The sequence below is a fragment of the Monopterus albus genome, unplaced genomic scaffold (assembly GCF_001952655.1).
Source record: "Monopterus albus unplaced genomic scaffold, M_albus_1.0 scaffold175.1, whole genome shotgun sequence".
Lineage (NCBI taxonomy): Eukaryota > Metazoa > Chordata > Actinopteri > Synbranchiformes > Synbranchidae > Monopterus > Monopterus albus.
In genome coordinates, this window is record NW_018128055.1 from 232,495 (window position 1) to 244,760 (window position 12,266).

The window sequence follows — 12,266 nt, forward strand, 5'->3', positions numbered from 1 at the left end:
GGAATCTTAAGTGCAGCAGAAATTTTTTTGTAACCTTTGCCAGATCTGTGCCTTGCCACAATTCTGTCTGAGCTCTTCAGGCAGTTCCTTTGACCTCATGATTCTCATTTGCTCTGACATGCACTGTGAGCTGTAGGATCTTATATAGACAGGTGTGTGGCTTTCCTAATCACGTCCAATCAGTATAATCAAACACAGCTGGACTCAAATGAAGGTGTAGAACCATCTCAGGGATGATCAGACAAAATGGACAGAACCTAAGTTAAATATATGAGTATCACAGCAAAGGGTCTGAATACTTATGACCATGTGATATTTCAGTTTTTCTTTTTTAATAAATCAGCGAAAATGTCAAACATTCTGTGTTTTTCTGTCAATATGGGGTGCTGTGTGTACATTAATGAGGAAAAAAATGAACTTAAATGATTTTAGCATATGGCTGTAATATAACAAAGAGTGAAAAATTTAAGGGGGTCTGAATACTTTCCGTACCCACTGTACTTCTGTGCTATTACTAAAACTTTTGAACACAGGACTTTTACTTGTAGTGCAGCATTTACACTCTGGTATCGCTACACGTACCTAAGTAAAGGAGTTCAGGAGATAAAAATAAAAGTACATCAATAAAAGTTAAAATACAGCAAGATGAGGAGAGCGTCACTGCATTACCGATTTCATGATCAACTGCTTATCTACCTACTCAGTTATCCCTTTGCTGACTTTGCTTCATTACTGATCTCAGTACAACTGAGACAGACAATCAATAAGGACAGCCAGACAACTGACCCCAATACAGATCGACTCCAAACAACACACAACTACCACACAAACACAGAGAGGGGAAATGAAAGAGTTGCATCATTGACTGCTGATATGGCCACAATGGAAGAGCCCCATGATCAGGAGCAAAGCCACGAAAAGCGAACCACATACGATAAAAGTAAAACTACATATGCTACAAGCAGATACACGATGACACACCATCACATTTATTTGACAGCTGCAGTTACCCCTCAAAACTTCACATAAAAAACATTTTGATAAAATACAGATTTTCCTGTGACTGCGTGCGGGGCCTAAACCCTAGGCTGGAAACCACTGAAGTACCTAAAATAAAGTAGTTAAAACTAGCTCCACTTTGACCAGCAACAACAACAAAAGTACACTGATGCGGGAGCCAGCTGCCTGTGGAGGTACTTGACGCGGTGGTGGTTCTAAACATACTAGTGTTGATTATGTCCACCATGGTCCTATGCCCTGGTTATTATTTTTACTGTGTGTAGGTGAACACTATCAGCTTTGCACCTAACATTCAAATGACAGAAAACATGCTTTCAGAATGAAACACAACTGAAAAAGTTCAGTCACTCTCGTGTTTTGAAGCAACTACATCATGTGTATGACACATCATAGTTCTCTGGTGTGGTCGTTTTCACAATAAGTGACAGAAATAGACGCTGGTAGTAACTGAAACTGTCAAATTCAGAACATTAGTACCCATGAGTACAAAGTCTGCCACTGCTGTTTTCAGACTGAAGCCAATGCCATTTTACAGAGAAATACCCACAAAAGGGCTCTTTAATATCCAAACTAAAAAGGTAAATATCAGAACTGAGGGCTGAGCGTTTAAGCAACAGTGGTCATTTCTCTATTTACACTCTGTACAGGAAAAGGAGCAAGTGCAGAGCTGACACGTTAACACGAACCAGGAAGTAAGACAGTTACTAAACCATACAGTGTAAGTCTGCTAAGCACAGAGGATTTTAAAGTTTGACAATAAAAAGCTGCTTTGGTGTCAGTGTGGTCACCTACCTGAGGAACCACCGGCAGAGTCAAGCTCCGCTTGGCCCGCCGACTTGACCAAATCCTCGAGTACATGTCCATCATGTTTACATCATTCTACTTAGCGGAGCCTTATATCCGAATATACACATCGACACAAAACCCAAGCAACTACGTCGTGCAACTACGTCGTGCAACGACGCTCATGCACCTTGTGATGGGAGCGGCGCAGATGTTCACTCACACTCTCACTCACGCATCCTCCTCTTGCAGCAGCTGTGACAGTTGCAGCTCAGACAGAAAGGAGAACTGCAAGCACTGTTACAATAGCAGCAGGAAGGGACTGTGCGATGACTGGCTGAGATGCGAGTCTGTGTTTGTGTGTGCCTACGCATGAATTCCCTCTGCGTAGGTGTAGAGGGCAGCTGTATGTGAGTGCTAAGAGCAAAAAGCAGAAAGAGACAATGAAAACAAGACAGAGAAGGTTAGATAGAGGGAGTGACACCAGCTTTCCAGGTCACTTCAGCCTACTTCCTGCCCATATGATAAAAAGGAAACGACAGCAATGTTCACTGTTCAACTCTTTTCTAGTAGGTCACTCAGATGGTAATAATGGGAAAAGGAGGAAGCAATAATTTCCCATAATAACATGGAAGAGCTGCTACTCTGATGAATCATTTTGCTGTTAAAAGTGCAGTCTATGGGGGTGAATGTTTGAAACAGGAAGTCTGGTTTGAAGCTCACTTGTTCAAGCAACACTTCCTTTTACACCGCACTGCATTTGCCAGTGAAGACACATGTGGTCATCTCACATTAGGTTCGAGGCTTGTGGGCAACTCCTGTTTATACTGCTGCAGCTATTATTGCCAATTGCTTTTCACTCCCTAGTGGGTAACATGCCTGTTGCTTCCTGGAACATCCAAAATAGTTTCCTTAAGTGCCCCAATAGTTTGCTATTCAAATGTGCCCAAGAAAAACCTTGAAAAGATTCTACTGTTACATCTGGTTTTTGAGTTGTCAGACTGTGGTGAAGAATATCTTTCACGTCTGTTATGAAAAAACCTTTTAGCTGACAAAGCCGTGCAAATTTCTCACAACTGTTTTTAGGCCTTTGGAGAGAAAACCGTTCAGAGCAGAGGAGACAACTCTCTGCCCTCAGCAATCCATGAAGCAGCAATCTGCCTGATTACTTGACCGTATTACACACGTCCAATCAAACAATGGAGAACCAAATTGGGGCCCAAATCACGCCACAAAGCACACAGTTGGGCTATTGAATCGGTGTAGCTCCACCTACCTCTTGCTTCACACTCACCATGGCCCAGAATCCAGGATAAATCCAGAAATGCCCAATGTGGAATCCTTCTTTGTGCCCAGGGACAAAACCTACAGACACATTTCTCCCACTCTCACTTAGTAGATGAGGCCGTTTCTGTGTCGGAGAGGAGCTCTGTAAGTACCAGCTGTTGCAGTAGTCTCCGAGGTAGCTATACACGAGCCAATCAAAATGGAAAGTCCACACTCTTTGACATTTACATGGAGGTGCAAGTAAATATCAACATACAGCATGCAAACAAACTGAAAATAGGTTCAGGCTGATTTTCTGAACCATGTCGGACTTTAGCAGTAATTACACTAATCACTGCAGTGAAACACGGTTGTTTTCACAGTAGGTTGCACCTAATGGTGGACGACTATGTCATGTACAAAAGCATACGACAAACAGTAATGACACAAAGATATTCCTGTGTGTGTGTGGCTCGTGCAGCTCTTGACAAAGACCAGCTGAGGCCTCCTGGCAGATTATCTACACATTGCTCTGAAGATCAGTATCCCAGGGTGTCTCTGAGATGGTCCAGGTGAGACAAGAGACAAACGAAAAGAAAAGTTCAGGCTTCCTGCTTCCTCTAACATTGTGTGACAGGATGGACTATTAGTGTGAGCAACTCCTATTCATACCTTTTAGAAACTTATTTCAAAACACTTGTGCCTAGTCCTCAATAGTGCCTCGCATGTATTATGATTACGTTAATGTTACAGAGTAAGCAACTGATTCTCTGGAGGAAAAAAAAAATCCCAGGAGCTTGTTCTGACAAGGAACTATTAGGAAGTGAAAGATATACACGCACCTGCTCTTGACCAGCACATGTTCTGAGAAGCAGGCATGACAGATCTGATGAGACACCCACACTACCTGTCTGAGCAGTTTCTTGGCATGTTTTTTGTCTGTCCCGCAGAGCAGCAGGGATGAGTGCACTCCTGTAGGTGAGGTACTTCTGCTAAAGCTGTGACAATTAAATGGAACAGGAACAGTCTTAAAATACCAAAATATTAGGTTGTCAGTGCTATGGTATGTACTAGGTCTTCAAACATAGTCAACTTTTCCTTTAGTTGCCAAAGATCAATGGTGTGTTGAACACTTTATTACAATTATCTTGACATGCTCAGTAGCAGAAGCTCTTCTAAAGTGTAAGGTCACACTGGTGCCATAAATAATGGCAATAAAAGCCGCGCATAGCATAACAATAAGAAAAACATCACCATAAAATGAAACAGGCCTGTCAAGTGTGTTCAAATCTGCAAGTTGTGAAGTTAAACACTAGCCAAACGTTAGATTCCCAACCTCCTAGTACACTTAATATCCCATTTTAGACCAAAGAACAGTCTATACCCTCGATATTAAGAGACCTACATATGGACTAATTGCAACATCTGAGCGCGCAAGCGCACACACACACACACACACACACACACACACACACACACACACACACACACACACACACAACTGCACGGCAGAACTGGCACTAAAAGCTCTGCTCGTTGGGAGTCAGGCCAGACCTTCACATCACCATGGAGATGGCCCTCCATTGTGGGGTAAGAATTAATGCGCCTGAGGGGTCCTGGCACGTCTACACTCCCGTTACAAGTGTAGGGGGTCACTGAGGCTTCCACAGAGAAGAAAATGAAACACACAAATTATAGCCAGGTTTACAATGCAGACGTGTACCCGATTTCCCACTGAAACAACAAACTGCACTGGTAATTACAGTGGACACACAACCACTGCAGCTCATCTGGACTCGTAGTGCCACACACAGTTGGTTAAATCTGAGCTTAAATCTTATCAAAAACTTTCTCCTTCACAAACCGACTATCCTGTTACCTTGTAACAGGTGCAAAACCAAGGGGAGCTGTCGTGAAACTTACCTGGTGCAAAAGTTTTTGTGGTTTATATTCAACAGGCTACATCCAGCGAGAAAACCCCAGCAAGATGTGGAAATATTTCACCGCTTCATTGCGCTTCCAATAATAATAATAATGATAATAATTCCCAGGATCGAGGTCGGTGCTAAGGAAACCAGGTAGCAGCTGCAGGTTTGGGAGTGGCCCGGCAGCTTCCCGATTAACCCCTTCCTCTCCTCAGAAGAGACCGAAACCGAAGCAACCTGTTTGTAACCTGTTCTGGATGTAAAGCTGTGCGCTGCATTGCACAGGCCATGGAGTTTATAACAAACCTTCCTCCTCCTCCAGTCTAAAGCCGAGTCACACTACAGGATTCCAGCTCTACCTAAACCACTGACCAAGTTAACTGACCGCTACTGGCAACCTGTCCCGTTAAAACTCTACACACCTGGTCAAAGTGGTTCCACACCGGCAGAAACTTTCGCCCGCCCCAAACGGAGATCTTGAATGAGCTACTTTTACTGAGGTATTCGACAAACACCTCTTTTCGCCCATTGAGGTGGCATGATGGGACCGGCCATTCAAATGCTGATGAGCTGGCACACACAATGTGAGCGGTATTCCAAGTCAGGACCTTCGCTGAAAAAAACTTCGAAATCAACAAGGGATCTCTCAAATCTGATCAAATGAAACCATCTCAGCCAGGAGGAGAGTGAGAGCTGGCCAACCTACTGGTTTTACATGGCAAAGTCTGTGTACAGGGCATGGGAGCACAAAATAAACATATGAAAAACAGCTGTATAAAGCTTTTGGGATTCCAGGGGGAGTTGGGCAATCTGACAAATCGCCTCCAGTGACGTCACTCGCGTCAGTTCGGGTTAAAAACTACACGTTTTAAAATGAAATGAAAACAAATATGGGGGTGTGGAGCTGGAGAGGAGCAAATTTACCAGACCTGCTGCTCCTCATTTTTGCTTGAGGGAAACATAACACAACCAAATTCATGCAATAGAGGTGCATTGTGGGTAATGTAGGCGCCAGGCTTTTACAATAAAGGAACAGCAGTCTATTGGCCCAGCTGCTAGTAATGGAATGCAATGATAAATCAGTGGAGTACTTTTTAAGTACAAATCCGAGGTACTTGCAGACTATCACAGTAGTACCATTTTGTGTTAGGTCCTTATATTCTACCAGGCTTCATATCAGAGAGAACTATATAAACTTTCCAGACTAAGATTTTACACAGATGAAATGTACTGTTACATAGCATTATGTGTTTTTCTACTTCTGATATTCAAAGTGTATTTTGCTTATAATTCCTTGATACCTTTACATGTCATTTTCAATACAGTACTTAAAAATACTGCTTCCATCATCACACCTCTTTCACCAATAAATAAAATACAGTAAGTTCCTGTGAAACCCATGAACCCTGAGCATCCAACATGTTCTTTGTGAAAACTGCATGTTTTCCACCTACAATTGCCATCAGTGATTGGTCAGAGGGAGTAAACTGAATATATCCTCCTACTGGAGTTACATCTGATGAACTTCAACAGGTTGATACATGGAGATAATACAATGAAAATGTGAGATCTGGTTCTCATGGGAGGAGGAAGTGAAATCATTGCAGCATTATATGACAACAGCTGAGAGTTCAGCTGTGCCACACTGAACATTGGCACCTAATTATTTTTTTTTTGACTTGTTGGCCCTTAGGATGAAGCACAGTCTACTTGCAATGCCCTTGTCACATGTCGCCGTGTCAGTGGTTGGCGAGAAATTCCATCAAAAATGATTTCTCCTCATAGATCACTGTACTTCCGTGTTTTAGCGGTAGAGCTACACATCCAGTGTTTTATTAAACTTTTCACATTTATCTTGTGAGTTTCCTGACTAGGAACCACGCACAGTCTATAAATAGTATTAGACACAGGTGTATTTGCACTACAGTCAACTGAAACCACTGTGCTACACATGGACTTTCCTCCCAGAGGAGCTGTCTGACAATATAAAAGATATAAACAAGTCAATGAAAAAAACACAGTAACTATACCATAAATCAGTGTTGTAAGACAGTAAAACTTCTCTGAGCACTCTGATGTAGTACTGCCTGTAGTACTGCTGTGGTGGCCTGCCTCTATATGATTAAACGGCGCCCTCTCCTGGCTGTAAAGTCACAGTAACACATTTGGATCTGGAGCATGAATGACACTAATACAGAACAATGAATGAAACATTAATACAAAGTCATATTGCATGAAACCCTTACCTGCTCAACGGAAAGTGCATGTGTAGAAGTTGCCTGTGTGGTTGGTTTCAAGCTCTCCTGCTGCGTTATGTTATTTGAAGGAACAGGAGTAGGCAGCTCAGAAAAGGTGTGAAATTCCGAGATGTTTAGCTCTGGTATGGTGTCATATATGGGTGGACTGGGGGGTAAAGGAAAGTCCATGTCCTTGTCATCTACAAACATCTGTGTCTGGTCCACTTTATCCTCCTGCAGTGAGCTTTTTGACTCATTTTTTGACTCATGCTGTCTGATTCTGACCTTTGGCACATGATAAGCTTTTGCATACAGTTGCAGGCTGTCAGAGGTCACTGAGAAGCCTCCCATTGAATTGTGTGTCTTTACATTATCCAGGGTAGGCGCAAAGCTGGTCTGTCCTCCTTTCGGAGTCTCACAAATGTCCTTACAGAAACTAAAAGTGGAGAATCGGTATGTCGCTCTTGAAGTATCTGGAGCGGACACAAGGATTTCTGGTGCTGATTTACGTTTGGTATCAGCCACCACATCCACTGGCTTATTGTTAGTCACACACTTAGATGAATCCAGCTTATCAGAGTCTCCGGTGACTGACGGGAGCTCCTTCACATACTGTGCAGGAACAAAAAAGGGCCTGGAGTGCTGGTCTTTGCGTACGTGCCACCAGTGTTCATTAGTCTTGGAGACCAGGATGTAACTTTCATTGGGCTTGATGGACACAAGGCGACCGTCCTTCGCCGTGTACTCAAACTCATACTGCACAGCCACAAGCTCCATGCTCTGCTGCAACACGTGGCTTCTTGTTAATACACGTACAGTGTTAACATCGTGGAGCTGGAAATAAGAGGAAATGTGAAGTGAGGTGTGGCTTTCAAACAGTAGTTATTAATGTCAGTCACAGCTCATTCGCACCCACTTCCTATGGACCATGTTACTGTACCTGTTTTCACGTCAGCCCCCTGACATGTTTGTGTCAACAACCCTGGGACACAGATATGTAAAATGTCCCCCCCCCCACCTACAAAAGAGTATCTGTTCAGTCATTTACTGTTTCTTTGTCATAGTCTTGTGACTCTTTGTGGTCATTTCACGTCTTTGCAGTTGTTTTGTATGTCTTTGTTAGAGTTTTTAGGTCTGCTTTTTGTCATTCTCGTCTCATTTTTGTGTCTCTTTGTAGTCATTTTGTGCTTCTTTGCTGTAGTTATGTGTATCTTTGGGGTCATGTTGCATCTCTTTGCAGTAGTAATTCTGTATCTCTTTGCTGTTGTTTAACTTTCCAATAAGATATGTATGTTAACTTCAAACAAAGGCACACACCCAGGGGCTCCCTGATCGCACGGACCCCTGGCTCTGTCCTTGTTATACCCATTTAATAACGGATGTGGTTTCAGATTTGAGTATGTCTGAAAGTGTGGCAGAGGAAAAAAAACCTCTATTACTGTGCACAGAAAGTTGCTTCCATTTGCTGCAGAGCAACTTTAGCCTACACACAGAGCACTGGAGCAGCCGGCTGACAACTGCAAAGCCACAAACAGGAAGCGTGCACCAAGCTCGACTCAGCGCCAGCCTGATGTCACCTGGCAATCACAGTGTTTAATTCATGATGCTCACTGTATAGCTATGGTTCTTTGCTGTCTCCTACAGAACACATAATATGAGAAAACAAGATTCTCTGGTATGCAACTCTTCCATGTACAGAACATACAATTTAGTTTTTGTTGTAGCCATACATTTACATTTTATTTTTAAAAGGCCTGAATGAACATATGCATATTGAAATCATATATACACTGTCAAATTCATAGAAAATGGCCAATACAATCAAATATATGAAAAGCTAACCAAAAAAGGAAAATCCCTGACTAAATTCCAAATGAATTTCAACAAACAATATCTCTTACAAAAGGAATGGTGAGTCGGTGCAACTCAAATTTACTGGAATTTCCTTTCAGACTTAAAACAAACTGAACGAAGTGACTTCATACCTGAGTCTTCACCGTGGGATAAGTCGTCTCCTTGCCTGATTTTGTCTCCAGAAATAGTCCCTCACTGGATGTCGCTCAAACAACCTTGAAGAACTTTTGCATCGACAGAGCTGAAGTCATGCAGCTCCAGCTGCAGCCTATAGTACATCTATCGTTTCTGCTCTTCTGTCTCTCTGTTATTTCCTGTTATGTCTGATGGCGTGTCTCTACCAAAGCAGGGAACTGTTGATACGTTACTGTACACAAACCACCAGAACTGGGAAGTCTGATTTTATCTATACTTTCCACTGTGTATGCTTTGGTGGCACTTCAAGGATGGAGGGTGGACTGGAAGGAGTGGGAAGTTGGTGACTCAGTGTGACATTAAAACATATCAGCATCAAAAATACAACTAAATAAAATAGACACGGTTGAAATTTAAGCAGATATATGACAATTAACCTAAATAAAAAGACATATGGAATAAATTTGTGTGCACAAGCCATTCTTGAATTTTAGTGTGTGAGGACACACTGATTTAAAGTTGTATTTTATTTCTTTGTGTTTTGCTGCACTTTGTGTGAATATAGGATAGACATTCACTCACTCATTTATTCTTTTAAACCATCCTCACTTTCATTGTAATGTCTAGAACCTTTGCACCAAAGTACTGGATGTATTATGTATTAATAAGTACACTGTCCTATGCATTTCATTCTTTATATACTTATTTTAAACTATGTAAGGCTACTTGGTCTCTGGTGTTATCAATACTGTACAAATAAGAAATACCATAGTAGTATTATAAAACATGCGCTAAACTTAGAGCACTTTGTTTATATTCAACAACATAGGAAGCCCCGCATAAAGCAGGGCATCAAAAAATTAGTTAAAACTCATATTGTTCCTCTCCACGGAAATCTTTAGTAAAAGGCGAAAGATTTATACGATCTGAAAAGAAACATGAGTGTATGACTTAACGAACCAAACGTGGAGGGAGTCATTCCCCGACATACTCCCCATGGAGATGGTGCTACTGCACAAATACAACTAATGGTTTTATGTTGTGTATGATTTAGACACGTATGCATGTGGACAAACAATATAAACGTTAATCATTTAGGGGAAAGATGTAAAATCACTATACTATATATTTTTTAAACAAACTTTTGAGAGCTTGCGCGCGGTGCATGCTGGGTAGCAACATGATCTCGGATACAAGTGGAATTTTGGGATCGCTAGCTACCTTTGTTAAACCTTCAAATAGCAAAAATCAAAACAGTTGCCGAATAACTTATTAACAAGTTTATTCATGAAATTAAAAACATAAATGTAATCTAAATGAGAATAAAAAGGTCTAGAAACAATGCGCATGCGCTGTGATCCCACGGGGACTCGAAATGGGTTTACCTCTTGCTGCTTCCGTTTTCGCAGAGCGAGTTGGTCATGTGACAGTTTTTCTAGCTTTCCACTTTAAATTAAGTCTCAGCAAGCGTAACGTAGCAGCTATTGACAGTGAAGAACTGAGACAGACAGAAAAGTAGGCCTACAGCTTCTGAAACGGGTAACATGAAATGTCCAAGTCAATACATGTCCCTGTATATATCTGCTGTTGCAGACTTTTGACCACTAGTGTTTATTTGTCATAGGCACAGTTAGTAGGTAGGTCTTTCGACCTACAATGAAATTCTTACTTTGCCGTCGACATGAATGCCACACAATGCAAATGAAATATAAAGTAGATAAATAAGTAACACAAAATTTAAGGCACTTTATGCAGGAAATGCAGCAATTTAATAAAAATTTATATAATATGAATGTATATAAGAGAATGTGTGCTGCATGGGAGCAGCATGTGCAGCAGTAAACACTCAATGTGCACTTAGGTATATACAAACAGAAAACGTAAAAAATTCCAATACTCAGAAAGAGAGTGTTATTGTATTATTTTATTATATTCAACAGTTTTAGAAGCCTCGCAAAAAGCAGGGCATCAAAAAATTAGATAAGACTCATGTTGTTTCTCTCCACGGAAATCTTTAGTAAAAGGCGAAAGATTTATACGATATGAAAAGAAACATGAGTGTATAACTGAACTTACCTACCTTGGAAGAACTCATTCCCGGACATACTCCCTATAGAGACGGTGGCACTGCATAAACACAAATACTAGTTTTATGTTGTGTATGACTTAAAAACCTATGCATGTGAACAGGATATATACGTTAATCATTTAGAAAAAAAAGAACATTTGAAATGAAAATGAGTTTTTTTATCAAACCTTTGAACGCTTGAGCGCGGTGCATGCTGGGAGAAATTCGTTGCTCTCGGATATATACGTATATGCATATGGTATTTTAGGACCCCTGGGTATCTTTGTTAGCCCTCCAACTAGCAAACATCAACACATTTGTCAAGGAAATTAACAAGCTTATCTGTGAAAATAAAAACATGACTATAATCAAAAGAAAGAGAAAAATAGGGCTGGAAACCTTGCGCCTGCGCTTTACGTCCACAGGGGGCTCAAGAAACGAGAGGAACACCTCTTGCTCCTTCCCTCTTCGTATGACACTTACCAGCACAAAGTCTTTGTCATCTTGAAACGCGAAATAACTTTGTTAAAGTTTTCCTAGATTTCCAAATTAAATTAAGTCTCAGCGAACGTAGCAACTATTTACGCTGCCGAACTGGAAATCTCAAAAACAGGCCTGCAGTCTCTGAAATGGGCAACGTGAAATTTTGAAGTCAACAAAAATCCCAAATTTTTGCCATGACGTATGTTTCTAAACCTATTTGTCCAAGTCACTTTGCTGATGATTCATTCAGTCAAAAAACCACGTGGCAGTTAGATGGCTCTTAACATAAATATTTTGGTCTGCTGCACATTTTCTCAGAGCTAAGAAGGCTATTTAAAAAAAATAACTAAAATACACATTTGGTCTCTCCCACAATGGTTGTGAATTACACCTGTAGGTTTCAACACTTCCTGAGTGAACCTTTGTTTCCACTTCCTACACCTCACGACTCACGAGCATCAGAAATGTACTGAACAGTCAGATGGTCAAAACATT

The 12,266-nt window shown here is 41.3% G+C and overlaps 1 protein-coding gene across 2 annotated transcripts in view; it reads right to left on the minus strand.

Moving 5' to 3' along the window:
* arhgap27 (Rho GTPase activating protein 27) overlaps positions 1-8,065 on the minus strand; it is a 22,624-nt gene extending 14,559 nt beyond the window's left edge. Inside the window, exon 1 of one of the 2 annotated variants that reach the window (XM_020616568.1) lies at positions 7,241-8,065. In XM_020616568.1, coding sequence (XP_020472224.1) covers positions 7,241-8,008 — 768 coding nt within the window. In that variant the 5' untranslated portion in view covers positions 8,009-8,065. Of the gene's footprint in view, positions 1-1,812; positions 2,111-7,240 lie in introns of those variants that run through there. The other variant, XM_020616569.1, reaches the window with a different exon arrangement.
* Positions 8,066-12,266: the final 4,201 nt, after the last annotated feature.